Source organism: Malania oleifera, chromosome 10, assembly GCF_029873635.1.
Source record: "Malania oleifera isolate guangnan ecotype guangnan chromosome 10, ASM2987363v1, whole genome shotgun sequence".
NCBI lineage: Eukaryota > Viridiplantae > Streptophyta > Magnoliopsida > Santalales > Ximeniaceae > Malania > Malania oleifera.
Window position 1 is genome coordinate 83,055,991 of NC_080426.1, and position 12,297 is coordinate 83,068,287.

The 12,297-nt window shown below is 37.1% G+C and overlaps 1 protein-coding gene across 2 annotated transcripts in view; it reads left to right on the forward strand.

Moving 5' to 3' along the window:
• LOC131166939 (uncharacterized) overlaps nt 1-9,479 on the forward strand; it is a 28,002-nt gene extending 18,523 nt beyond the window's left edge. The window contains exon 4 of one of the 2 annotated variants that reach the window (XM_058125589.1): nt 8,611-9,479. In XM_058125589.1, coding sequence (XP_057981572.1) covers nt 8,611-9,208 — 598 coding nt within the window. In that variant the 3' untranslated portion in view covers nt 9,209-9,479. The remainder of the gene's footprint in view (nt 1-8,610) is intronic. The other variant, XM_058125590.1, reaches the window with a different exon arrangement.
• The last annotated feature ends 2,818 nt before the right edge of the window (nt 9,480-12,297 follow it).

The window sequence follows — 12,297 nt, forward strand, 5'->3', positions numbered from 1 at the left end:
AAACCAGCTAGGATTGCCTTCCAGAAATCAGCTTGGATGACCCTCCAATCATGCTGGATTGATTGGGGATGGCTCATGGTAAAAGTTGATTTTGTTTTGAAAATTTGTGGCTCAGGGTCTCTGGGAGGAAGGTTTTTACAAAGTTGGTTAGAAATTGATGGAGCTCTTATTCTGTTGGGGAGACCCATAGCATTGCCTTGCGAAAAAGTTTAAATTCCTCAAAGAGACTTGAAGAGATGGAACAAGGATTGCTTTGACTACTTGGAAATTTTTGATGGTTATGTTGGTCATTTAGAATTATTATTATGTACTAGAGTTACATTAGTAAGTGTGAGCTAGTTAGGGTATCATGGTCATTGGCGTATACTACTTGACATATATTATTAATAGAGGGAGAGGCCTATCATTTATGTTAGGTCTTCCATTTTACCCAATTATTCAACAGAAATCAAGCTAGCAAGTCTTTAGATTGAAATTAAAGAGTTGGACAGCAAAGAGGGTGATGGCACCTTTTCTTTGGAAGAGAAACTCTGCAGGTATTGCCAGGGGTGGCAGTTGTTGGGGGGGGGGGGGGGGGGGGGGAAGAGAGGGAGGGAGGAAAACTCGGAGGAGTTCTCCTGGAGTCAGAAATCTAAAAGAGTGCTTTGATGGGCTTAAGGGGAAGATGACACTAGATTATTTCACATTATTGCCAATTCCGATTAGAGATCAAACCATACAAAGACTTAGGGGATTGTTTTTTTTTTTTTTAATTCTTTTAAGAGGAAGAAATCTTGAGGAGAATTGAGAAGCTGTATAAAGTCAATAGTAGGATTACTTTGTTAGATTAAATGAGTTCTCTACCATTAATGAAGAGGATAGATTTTGGCTGGACAAGCTTTTACTTGGAATGGGGTTCTGGTTGCCCTTGCCTCTTGCCGTGGGGACAAAACCCTTGAAATGTGTTGACTTTAGCCTTCTTCACGCATTGTTGGGACATTATTATGAAGTATATCATGTTCTCCCAAAGGCAACCCAAGAGGGTAGGTGAATTGGGTTATTTAAAAATTTAACCTTAATGAAAAGAAATTAATGCACACAAAATTAATGCAAATACACAAAAATAAATGAGATAAGGAGAACAAAAATGCAAAATCTTTATAGTGGTTTGGCATCCTTAAGCCTGTGTCGACTCTCTCGAAGAAAAATTCACTTTGAAGTTCCACTAATTCCAAACTCTTTACAATACCCTTGCTTCACCCGATGGCAAGGAACCAATTACAATAAGTTTGATTGAGAGAGATGAGGATTCCTCTCTTGGAAGGATTTACAAGTGTAAGCACAAAAAGCAAACTCTCAAGGAATGAATGAGATTATGGTACAAGTTTTTTTGAAGAACTTCTCAAATGTTAAAAAATTGAGTACAATTGAATTTTTGAGAGGAGAGTTTTAGAGACTTTCAAATATTGGTATGAATAGCTTAGAACCTGTTGATTGGGCTTTAGAGAACCCAAGATATGTCAAAAAGGCTTTGGGTGGGGTTCAAAATGAAGTTGTATATGAGTGAGTCCATTTCTAGAAATCACATTCATAGGACATCTTCCATAAAAGATAAATCTGCAGACTTTTTCCCCAAACTTAAAGAAAGGTATGGAATGGCTCGATATTATGCTCAGAGTATGACAAAAGAAATTCAGTTTTCAGTTTTTCCAGTAAGCCCACCATATTGCTGGATTTATTTATATATACTGCAACTATATATCACAAAATCCCTTAACCCAATCGCCAACAGTTGACAATCTAATCATGCAAAAACACAAATTTGACTCCCAATTTTCAAGAACTATCTTCAATTCACCTTAAGATCTTGAGTGTCATGCTGAAATGAAACAAATTCACTAAACAAAATTCAAAAAATGCAGCAATAGAACCTGATTTTTAGTGCTAGCAGCAACAATTTCTAACTTTTCGTATCAAATTATCTGACTTGCTTGCAAAATATCATGTCCATAATCAAAATATCTCGTTGTTGGTCAAAATATTGTGGAGGAAACCCAAAATATTGTGGCTGGGGCAATTTCTCGTGAGACCAAAAGCAGGAGAACACCATGGAAGTTTCTCATTTGCAGGTCGCTGGTGCATGGGGTGCGTGTGCCTCCAGCGATGAAAGTCTGGCTGCTGGCAGATGAGGGGCTGATGAGTCTAGTGGTGGTGATGATGTGTCAAAACAACCCTGGCAATGCTAGACTTTGAAGGGGTCATCGGATGGAGATGTTTGGCCCATGCATGGGGCTTCACTGGTGGCCGGAAGGTGATGAAATTTTAGGGGCTAGGGTTTCAGAGATTTCCATTTGTGCTGGTATGGGAGTGTCATGAAAAGCTTCAAGGGAATGTTCGTTTGAAAAAAAATGGAACACAACTGGAATTTTTGTCAAAATTATGAACAGCTTTTTTTTTTTTTTTTTAAACTGAAATTTCATTGAAGAGAGGATAGTTGAAGGCTCATCTGGGGTTTGGATTTAGAGTAAGAGAGACAGACAGAATCGAGGGAGAGAAACAGAGAGAAGAGGAAGAAGCAGCAGGGCAGAACAGAGAGGAGAATCAGAATCTCAGATCAGAAACAGAGTAGGGAGGGAGAGAAGTTACAGAACAGAGAGAGAAGGAAGAAGAGAAGAAGAGGAAGAAGAAGCGGAGAGGGCGAAGTTACATAACAGAGGGGAAAAAGAAGAGAAGAAGAGGAGGGAGAAGAAGAGTGAAAGGGAAAACTGGGGGATTTGAAACGGAAGATTGGAGATCATGGTTAGGCTCTGATACCAAATGATGCAGGGGCGCATCAAGGAGTTGCAACCATGAGAGATAGAAGGGAGGAAAGGGGAATAAGGAAGAGGGAAGAGAGGAGAGAGGAGATACAAGGGGGAAATCTCTCATTCACTTCAAATTCAAATTCATCGACCAACTTCTGCATGGCTTTCACACTCTATTTATAAGAAAACTTCTTTTCATGAAATTACGCATATACCCCCAAAACTACATTAAATTACAAACTCCTAAAATTCAAAAATATAAAAAACAAGCCTCCAAATACACGTAATCCTGTACTAAATAAACTAAACTCACAATTAACTACTAACTAAACCCAATAATCCCTTGACCCAATTCTTCTTAATTATTCTCCAACAAAGATCTTCCAAGGTCTTGCTTCTTGTCTTACATCACAAGCCCTTTGTGAACAAGTCTCCTATTTGGTTGCAGAACTTGACAAATGGTTAGCATGACCTTCTTTATCACAGCCTCTCTCAGAGAATTAGTCAACTTCAATATGCTTTGTTCCTCTTGTGCAACACTGGATTGCTTGCAAATTTGCAATACAGATAGCAACCTAATTATCACAAAACATATTTGTACGTTGTCACGAGAAAACCCATCTCTGGCATAAGAGACCTTAACATACCTCAGTCAAAAACAATACTAGGATGGTGACATATTTAAGCCTTTGCTGCACCTAATAACCTCAGTACCACAGGAAATACTGAAGGGTCTTGAAATATTTGATTTGGAAGTAGGAACTGCTTTTGAAGCCAACACTTAACATCTGCAATTCCTTTAGGATCACCATGTGGTGATGATGATATTGTCAACATAAAGAACCTAAAGCATCACACCTTTCTCATTTCTTTTAAGAAAGACAAAGTGATAAGAACAATACTGTATAAGGTTAAACTTAGATACTATGCCTGATTTGTTGAACTGAGCCATAGGAGATTGATTAAGACAAGAAACGGACTGATGGAACTTGCAAACCTTGCCTTTGCCCCCCATATCCTGGAGGTTGCTCTATGTAGATCTCTTTCTTAGGTCTTTGTACTGGAATACGTTTTTAATGGGTACCACTCAGATTTAACTGCCAAGGAGATTAGAACCTGAACAGAATTCAACTGAGCTATAGGAGAGAACATCTGAAAATCATCCACATTCCATACTATAAGTCTAATTTTACCCTTTGGTCACCTAGCCAAGCTTTCAACTTTTCACTAGTTACATTGAGATGGTACTTAATAGCATATACCAGATGATGCCTAACGTACTCTTTGCCTTGAGGAAGATCCATGGATTCCCATGTCCCTTAAGACTTTTAGGCCCCCATTTCTGCATCCATAGCATGCTTCCACTGAAGATTAGCAAGGGCCCCCACAAACACAGGAATTAAATAAGGCAAAAGAATGAAATCCATCAATAATTGGAGGAAGATGAGTTAGGCAAACATGATTAGTTAAAGGATAAGTGATCAAGGACTAGGATTCTGAAAACTATACTTGGTATTTTTATTTTATGAATAGCGGACAAATCCAAGTCTAACTCATCAGAACTTGATAAAGTGGCGTCGATTCCTTTCTAATGGCGATCATATATCTTAAATTGTTTCTCCAGAATACTGATAGATGTTTCACTTGGAGCTTTAATAAAAGTGTAAGGGGAACGGGAGAAGAAATGGAGTTTGGACAAAAGCTAGAAATCACTGGTAGCTGATGTACCAAGAATAGAGTAATATAAAGAATATCCAGCTCTAGCAATACAAAAAGAAAGGATTTCATTGAAAGAGAGAGAATATACAGAGGAGAATATGGAATCCTCCTAAGATGAAATAAAAAAATCAAATAAATAGAAAAAAAAAATCAAAATAATAAAGCTTGCCAATCTTGCTGAAATCTGACAACACATTCTGAAGATCGTAACATTGATACCCTTTTTGGGTTCTAGAATTCCCAACAAAGGCACTTTTAACTACACCAGCAGCTAACTTATCCTGGCCAACATACTGAACATGAATAAAATAGCTGCAACCAAAACAAGGATATTACTGAAACCGATGATGTTGTGAAGATGTGATGAATTTTCAAGACTGTTGATGTTACAGAAGAACAAGGGATTGAGGCCTCTGCTGATGCAACAGTTGACTGGTGGAGTCTGAATTTGAACAGAATATCTGCATTCTGTTTATTGAGCTTGTGCTTTCCTAGATGGTTGTGCTTTCCTAGATGTTCTTGTCACTACCAACACCATAAGCATGCTTGTTTCTTAGTTGCTGTCACAGGTAGGGGTATACAAATTATCAAAAGACTGAAAACTGGAACAAAACTGAACCGTTTCGGATTTCAGTTTTGTTTTTCAGTTGTGGTTTTCTGATTCAGTTTTAAAATTGGTTTTGATTGTACAAGTAAATTGAACCAAAGGCCAATTTTTTTTTTTAATTTTTAAATCTGAAATATGAGCTTTTTGTATATCTATTTGCTATTTTTTTTTTAATAATTTAAAAAGAACTCAAAATTCATGGTTAATATTATGCAATGGTCTTACAAAATTAGAATTCTGTTCATTTTTTAGAGCAAAAGGGTGGAAGCATTTTATAGAAAACAATGAGGGCCACCCCCTTGCTCCTAGAAGGATATGCGACAAGGGAATTGTCTTTCAGTTCTGTTGTTTGTTTAGTCTGCAGCACTGCCTTCCCCCTTGCCAGGCTGTCATTGTTGCATGTGGAATTCCCTTGTAAGTGACCTTGTCTCAAATTGACGACATAAAAGATGAGGGAGCCCTCTCCCTCTTATAAAAACCAATCCAACATTTTTCCACCAAAAGTCACGGGCAATACCAATGTTGTGGTGGGCCTGGTTGCAATCAAGGCCTGCTTTTTAACTTTTGTCTTTTAATTTGCCTTCTAGCCATTGGTTTTAACAGCTATGGGTCTCATGGATCTATAATATGTTAAAATTAATTAAAAATCTTAAAAACATTCAAAAAACTGAACCGAACTAATAAACCGGCCTTTAATTTTTAACTAAACCATCTATTTTTGGTTTGGGAGTGGCTTGCTAAATTAAAAGCCAAAAAAATTTGGTTGGTTATTGAACTGAGATGAACTGATTACAACCCTAATCACAGGGACTCCTTTTTGTGGTCTCCACAGCGCATCTGGTTTTGCAAAGTTGTAGTTGTCCCTTGATTCTTTTAATACTCTTGCACTAAAAGTTCAAGGCTGATTTTTTTTATCAGTGGGAGAATTGATGTAGGATGGGAAATGGGTTGTTAAGCGACCACTTTACCCAAAAAGCTTTAGCTGTTAGTTTGTGGGCCAATGTATGTCAAGCCTTAAGACTCCCCTGCACATGCAGCCTGATTGCACATGGAAAGATAAACAAATGACAGATAACACTCATTATAGGGAATCAACTAAATTTTTTAACAATCATATAATAATAAGTTCAGGCAACAAGACTAGAACCTATGATTCAAGCATGGCTCTAATGCCATGGTAGATTAACACTTTACCTAAAAGCTTATGCTATTAGTTTAGGGGACCAACGAATATTAAGCCTTAACATGGTAATTGGATGGCTCACTATGACCTGGAGACCAATCTCAATGAAAAGGTTTGGGTCCTAAACCCGAACATGTCGAGTTAATTATCAGTATGCTTGTGTGTAATTGGGTGTTGTTTAGTAATATATGTGTCTTTTATGGGTTTATTTGTAATTTTGTGTAATTTGGGCTTTCTTATAAATAGTGTGAAAGCCATGCAGCAGGCAGTTTTTGTTAACTTCAAGTGGAAAAAGCATGTGTTTCTCCTTGTATCTCCTTACCCTCGTCTCCCTGTCCTTCCTTTTCTTTCTCTTCTCTATTTTCCCTCTGTGCAGTACAGTGACTGCCATTCTGCATCACCCTTGCTGCTGCCACTGCATCATAACTCTTCAGAAAAATTTGGGAAACCAAAATTATGAAATATCTGAAAAAAAAAAGGTAGAAGGATATGTTTATTTTGATTCTTGGGATCCTGGCTTTTTTGCATTAAAAAATAGTGAAATATTTGAGTTTTTTTTTTTTATAGTTGGGTTTGATTGGGAACCAATTGGATATACTGGATTTGCGTTGGATCTGAATCCTTGCTTAATCATGTATCGTAGAATTCGAATTGTGAGTGGGGGGTAGTTTTTAGGTCTAAGGATGGGGGCTTGGGTTTTTTCAAGTTGGTGCTTGAGAAGATTGCTTTAGTGGGTGAATATTTATGGTGTTACCCTTTGGAAATAGATTCTCAATGGCAGAAGGTTATTAAAACTAAAGGTGGTCTGCGTGAGAATGGTTGGGACTTGGGATGCTAGTATTATAGCTATAGTTACTCATGAAGGCCCATGAAAATTCTTTTCGCAGGTTGTCTTTTTTTTTTTTTTTTCCTTTGTATCAAATATAAATTGGGAGATGGCTGTAGGGCTTGGCTTTGGGAGCATCTCTGTTTATGAGAATTGTCTTTTAGTTGCCTTTCCTTTTATATTTTGTCTTACTTTGTGCCATGATGCATTTATTTCCTTTTTTTTTTTCCTCATCAGTCATTACTCCGGATCTTAATAGGATTTTTAAATTTCATGGAAACCTTGATGAGGAGACTAAGGAGTATTCCCCTCTCATAGGTTTGTTTGATTCTTTTCAAAATTCTCATGGTGGGGATATTAGATTGGTGTTTGGATAATTCTAATGTTTTTTCATGTTAGTCATTTCTCATTTAAACTGATCTGTCTCTTCTTTACTCATTGCTAATAGTCTGCAGAGAGCTAAACTTTGCTTCATATGTAATAGCTTTTGTGTGGATTACCATTCTTACTAGAGTTAATGCCAACAATCCATTGTAGCTTTGAAGACCATACACGGCCTCTGTCCTGTTGTATGTGTTGTGTTATGCTAGTATTAAGGATCATGCTCCTTTATTCTTCATTGGTCAGTGGCTTGGTGCTTATGGAGTAAGCTCTCCTTTTTTGTCAGAGAGAGAGAGTGGGTGTTGGATTTTTCCTTGGTCTTTGGAGGGTTTGGTGTTGATGATTTGTTGGCCTTGGGAGTTGGAAGGCAAATGAATGCAAAGGTTGTGTCGGCATCCCATCTTTGCAGTTATTCGGGCAATATGGATGGAGAGGAATGCTCAGATTTTTTGTGATTGTGCTTCACCTATCTACTTGATTTGGGACAGCGTTTTGTTTGCCCTCTGTGGGTGTTCGCTACTCTGTGTTTTGGTAGTGTTGCTTTTTATGATATTCAAGATGATTGGCTGGCCCTATTAGCTTGGTTTTTTTGTGGTTTTTGTATTAGCTAGCTTTTGTTTTCGATTTTCTTTTGTTTTGTATTTCTCATCCCCTTTGTACTTTCCTCTTTCTTAATGATCTTTTATTTTTTATTCTTATTTATTTTTCCTTTCCTGTGGAAAAAAAAAAAAAGAAAAAGAAAAAGGAAGGGAAAAAGAAGAATCAATGAAGGATGTCTGATTCATTATGAAAATGATATTTACCTGTATCATTTGAGAACAGATTTATTTTTACCAGTTTTGCCTGAATTTTAGCTTTTGATCCAGTTTGAACTAGGTTAAAATAGAATTCTGAAGTTTGGAAAAACTGTAATTTTGATGAAACAGTGGACTATGTTTGAACAAGGCCAAAACTGGCTGAAATTTCAAAATATTAATGACTTGAAATGCTTGTAGATCAAAATGATCTGTGTATGGTTGAAATTTATTTGAAAATTAGAAATCATGACCAACTATCAACCTTCATCGTATTAAATTTTGATATACTCATTGTTTTATTTACTGAAACTCAGGTGGGAGGGATTTTTTCATGTTGCGCTACATTGTTGGAATGTGGGCCAGAAATATGCATCTGTTGATTTGTTATCTGGAGTTCTCAATGTTATGTCCGTCAATCTGTTGCATGTTGTGATCAGGTTAATTGGTGATTCTGATCCAACCTTTCGGAAAGCTTGTTTGGTTGCTGGAATTTCCTTGCAATCAGATGACTTTGGCTGGCTTGAACAGAGCCAGAAAACCATTTTCAGTCAGTTGATTGATAGCATTAATGCCAAGTCAACATTTTCAGAGGCACTAAGAACTGTAGAACAGGCCATTCAGAAAGATGAAGATATCTTTCAACAGATAAGATGGCTTGAGCTTTTCAATCAGGATGGAGAAATAATTGATGGATGTGGTTGGAATTTTCAATTCATGAGTGCTGAAAACTTACTCTCTTTATTTGATCTATACAAAGACAAGACTGAAGCTGTATTTGTGGAAGTCAAGTCTAACTTTTGTAGAGAGGTGATGTTTGAGAATACAAGGGAGCACTATAGGATGCTGCTTGGTAAGTACAGGAAGGCCAGAATGCAATATATGAGTGGGATGCTCTCACTGCACTGTACTTGACCTTTTCTCCCCGAGATAGTGAAACACTCCGTAATAGAAAATAATTGTGAATCCTTTTCCTTTTTCTTTTTGTATTTTAAATTATTTTTTGGTAGATTGGCATCCCCATGGTCTAGAAGGAATACAGTTGTATATCGCAAGCTGAGATGTAGTGTTATTAGCCAGAAAATGCAGCAGGCATCAATGAACATCCAGTAGTTGTAGTATATGTTGTAAAAATTTCTCTGAGATCTTTCCATTATCGAATTTGTAGCCGTTGCATTTCTCACCCCATTTAGCTGCTTCAGATCTTGTTGAGCGTGCTTAGTGATGATTTATCTTTTGTTGACTTCTGAATTTGTATTACAAAATATTGGTTGATCTACTTGTTGGGAATTCTATGTTCGTTGTCACCCACATGGTCATCATTATTATCAAGGATGGTGGAAGGAAGACAACGAGATTACTGTTGCACTGCGCAGAAATTGAGAATGATTTTATACCAGTCCAGTGCATCATTACACCTGATGATGAGAAAGGCAGAACATGTATGCACCTATTTTCTCCAACTGGAAAAAATTATCATTATGGTGGAGGATGTTTGGATGCTGGATTCGGATGAGTTGTCACTACATGATAAACAATGTGGTAAAAAGGCACCGCTGCATGGATACTGGACTGTCACAGAACCATCTTTGATTGTAGAACTCTGTTTCTTCGCCAACAACTTTCAGGTATTGGCACATATACTCTCGAGTTCTGAAACAGCCGACTCTATCGAGTACGACACATTATAATATAAAAAATGTTACTTAAAATGCAGAGAGCTCTGCTTACCTTGATTTTCTGGTGTGTGGGAAGGTGACATGCTAGGGTCTCTTGTAAGTTGTTTTCCAGGGGAAAATTCAGAGAAGCAACAGCAAAATTGCAGGGCAGGAGATGTATCACAGAAGCTAGGAGAAACAGGAAAATCAGAGGTGAAGCTTTCATTTTGAATCGCTGGAGTGGAAGCTTTTCAAACACCCCCCTCACCTGCCGGCAGAAAGAATAGGGGTTTGAGGACAAATTTATAGTAGACGGGCATTAATGGCAATACACAGAGAGAGAGAGAGAGAGAGAGAGAGAGAGAGAGAGAGAGAGAGAGTAAGCAGTTCCCGTTGCATTAGGTGCAGGTTCCCTCCTTGCTCCTCCTGGAAATAAGGACGTCATACTTTCATATGTGTGTGTGTGTGTGTGTGTGAGAGAGAGAGAGAGAGAGAGAGAGAGAGAGAGAGAGGAAAACAAGCCATGCTGCCTCGCGACGCTAATTTATTCAACCCTTCTTGCTTTGAATTTTATGGTTCTGCAATTCAAAAATCACATAGGAACCTGCATTTTACTTTTTCACGGTGAGATTCTTATGAGATCCCATTTGGGTCTTATGAGATTCTTAATGGATGAAATTAAGAAAAAAAATCAATCAAGCCAATTACTTCCAATTAGTTACAAAATCAATCAACCAATTAAATCAATAACTCTCAATTGGTTAAAAATTGATTGATCAATCAAACCGACTTCTCCCAAATTGGCTATTCCACTCTTGCTTATAAATAGGTGATTTCCAAAGAAAGGGGAGGGAAAAAAGAAGGATTGTTCATATTGAGAGAGAAAGGACTGAAAATTGAGTTCAGATTTTAGAGGCTAAAGAAACTAGGTTAGACAAGTTGGAGAGGAGAGAAATTGAGAAAGGGTTTTGAGCTTAAGTAGCAAAGCAGGAAGATGGAAGGAGCAAAAGGAATAAATTGAAGAAGTGTAACAGTGTAGAAGTTCTAAGAGCAAAATTCAGAAGTTTTGAAGGAGTTCATTGGATAGAAAAGAGAAGATCCAAAAGTTCTCATTTGTGCATGTATATATATATACACATAAAAGGACAAAAGATGTATATATAAATATATATTAGTCTACATTGATGTGTGTATATATACATCTTTTGTTCTTTTATGTGTATATATGTATAGTGTATATATATAATGTGTAAATGTGTGCAAGTACATACATTTATATATAGTTCTATCCATGTGTGTGTGTGCGTGTGGGCTAGTATGTGCATTACTTGTACTTGGGTGGTGTTAATATGTGAATGTATGTGTAGAATGCATGTGTATATGGATGTATGAAGGTGCATGTGTGTGGATGCATGTTGATGTACGATTAGGGGTGAACATTTGGTCGGTTCGATTAATCGAATTAACCAAAAATTTTTTATTATAAAATCTTATTAACTGAATCGACTAAAATTCCATATTTAACCGAACTCAAAACTGATCGAACTGAATTTCAATTAAATCGATTAATTGATTTAACATTTAAATATATATAAAATATAAAATTTTAATATATATATAAACTATAGAATTTTAATATATATAAAATATAGATTTTTATTAGCCCTAGAGTTGAGTCTAGAGGGGGGTGAATGGACTTTTTTGCGAATTTTAGCTTTCCTCTACAAAATATAAAATCTTGACAAGATACAAATGATTATATCACAATATATAGAACATAAATCATGTACAAGATATAAATTAAAGAGTATAGGGAAGAAGAGCTGGACAAACAATATTAACGTGGTTCGGCCCTTGCCTACATCCATGCCTTGAGTCACACCCAAGGTGTAGGAACCCGAACCTGGAAAAGAAAGAAAAATAAATAAAAGAAAAGAGGAAAGAGAAAGAAAAAGAAAAGAAAGGAAATGGTTTGGTACAACACCAAACTGTCAACGATTTTGCAGGACTCAGGAAAACCGTCAATGACTTTAGGTGGGAAGGTTTGGTTTGAGACCAAGCTGTCGACGATTTTGGAAATCTTAGGAAAACTGTCGATGGTTTCAACGACCGAGAGCTTTTAATAGGAAGGTTTGGCCTGATAAGTGGCCAAACCGTCAATGATTTCAGAAAAATCGTCGACGGTCTCGTACGGGTCAGCTTGTTTATAAATAGAACTTGAGTCATTTTTTCATTTAAAATTTCGAAACCTCTCTCTCTCTCTCTCTCTCTCTCTCTCTCTAGGGTTTCAGCTCTCTCTCTCTCTCTCTCTCTCTCTCTCTCTCTCTCTCTCCCATGCGTCTCTCT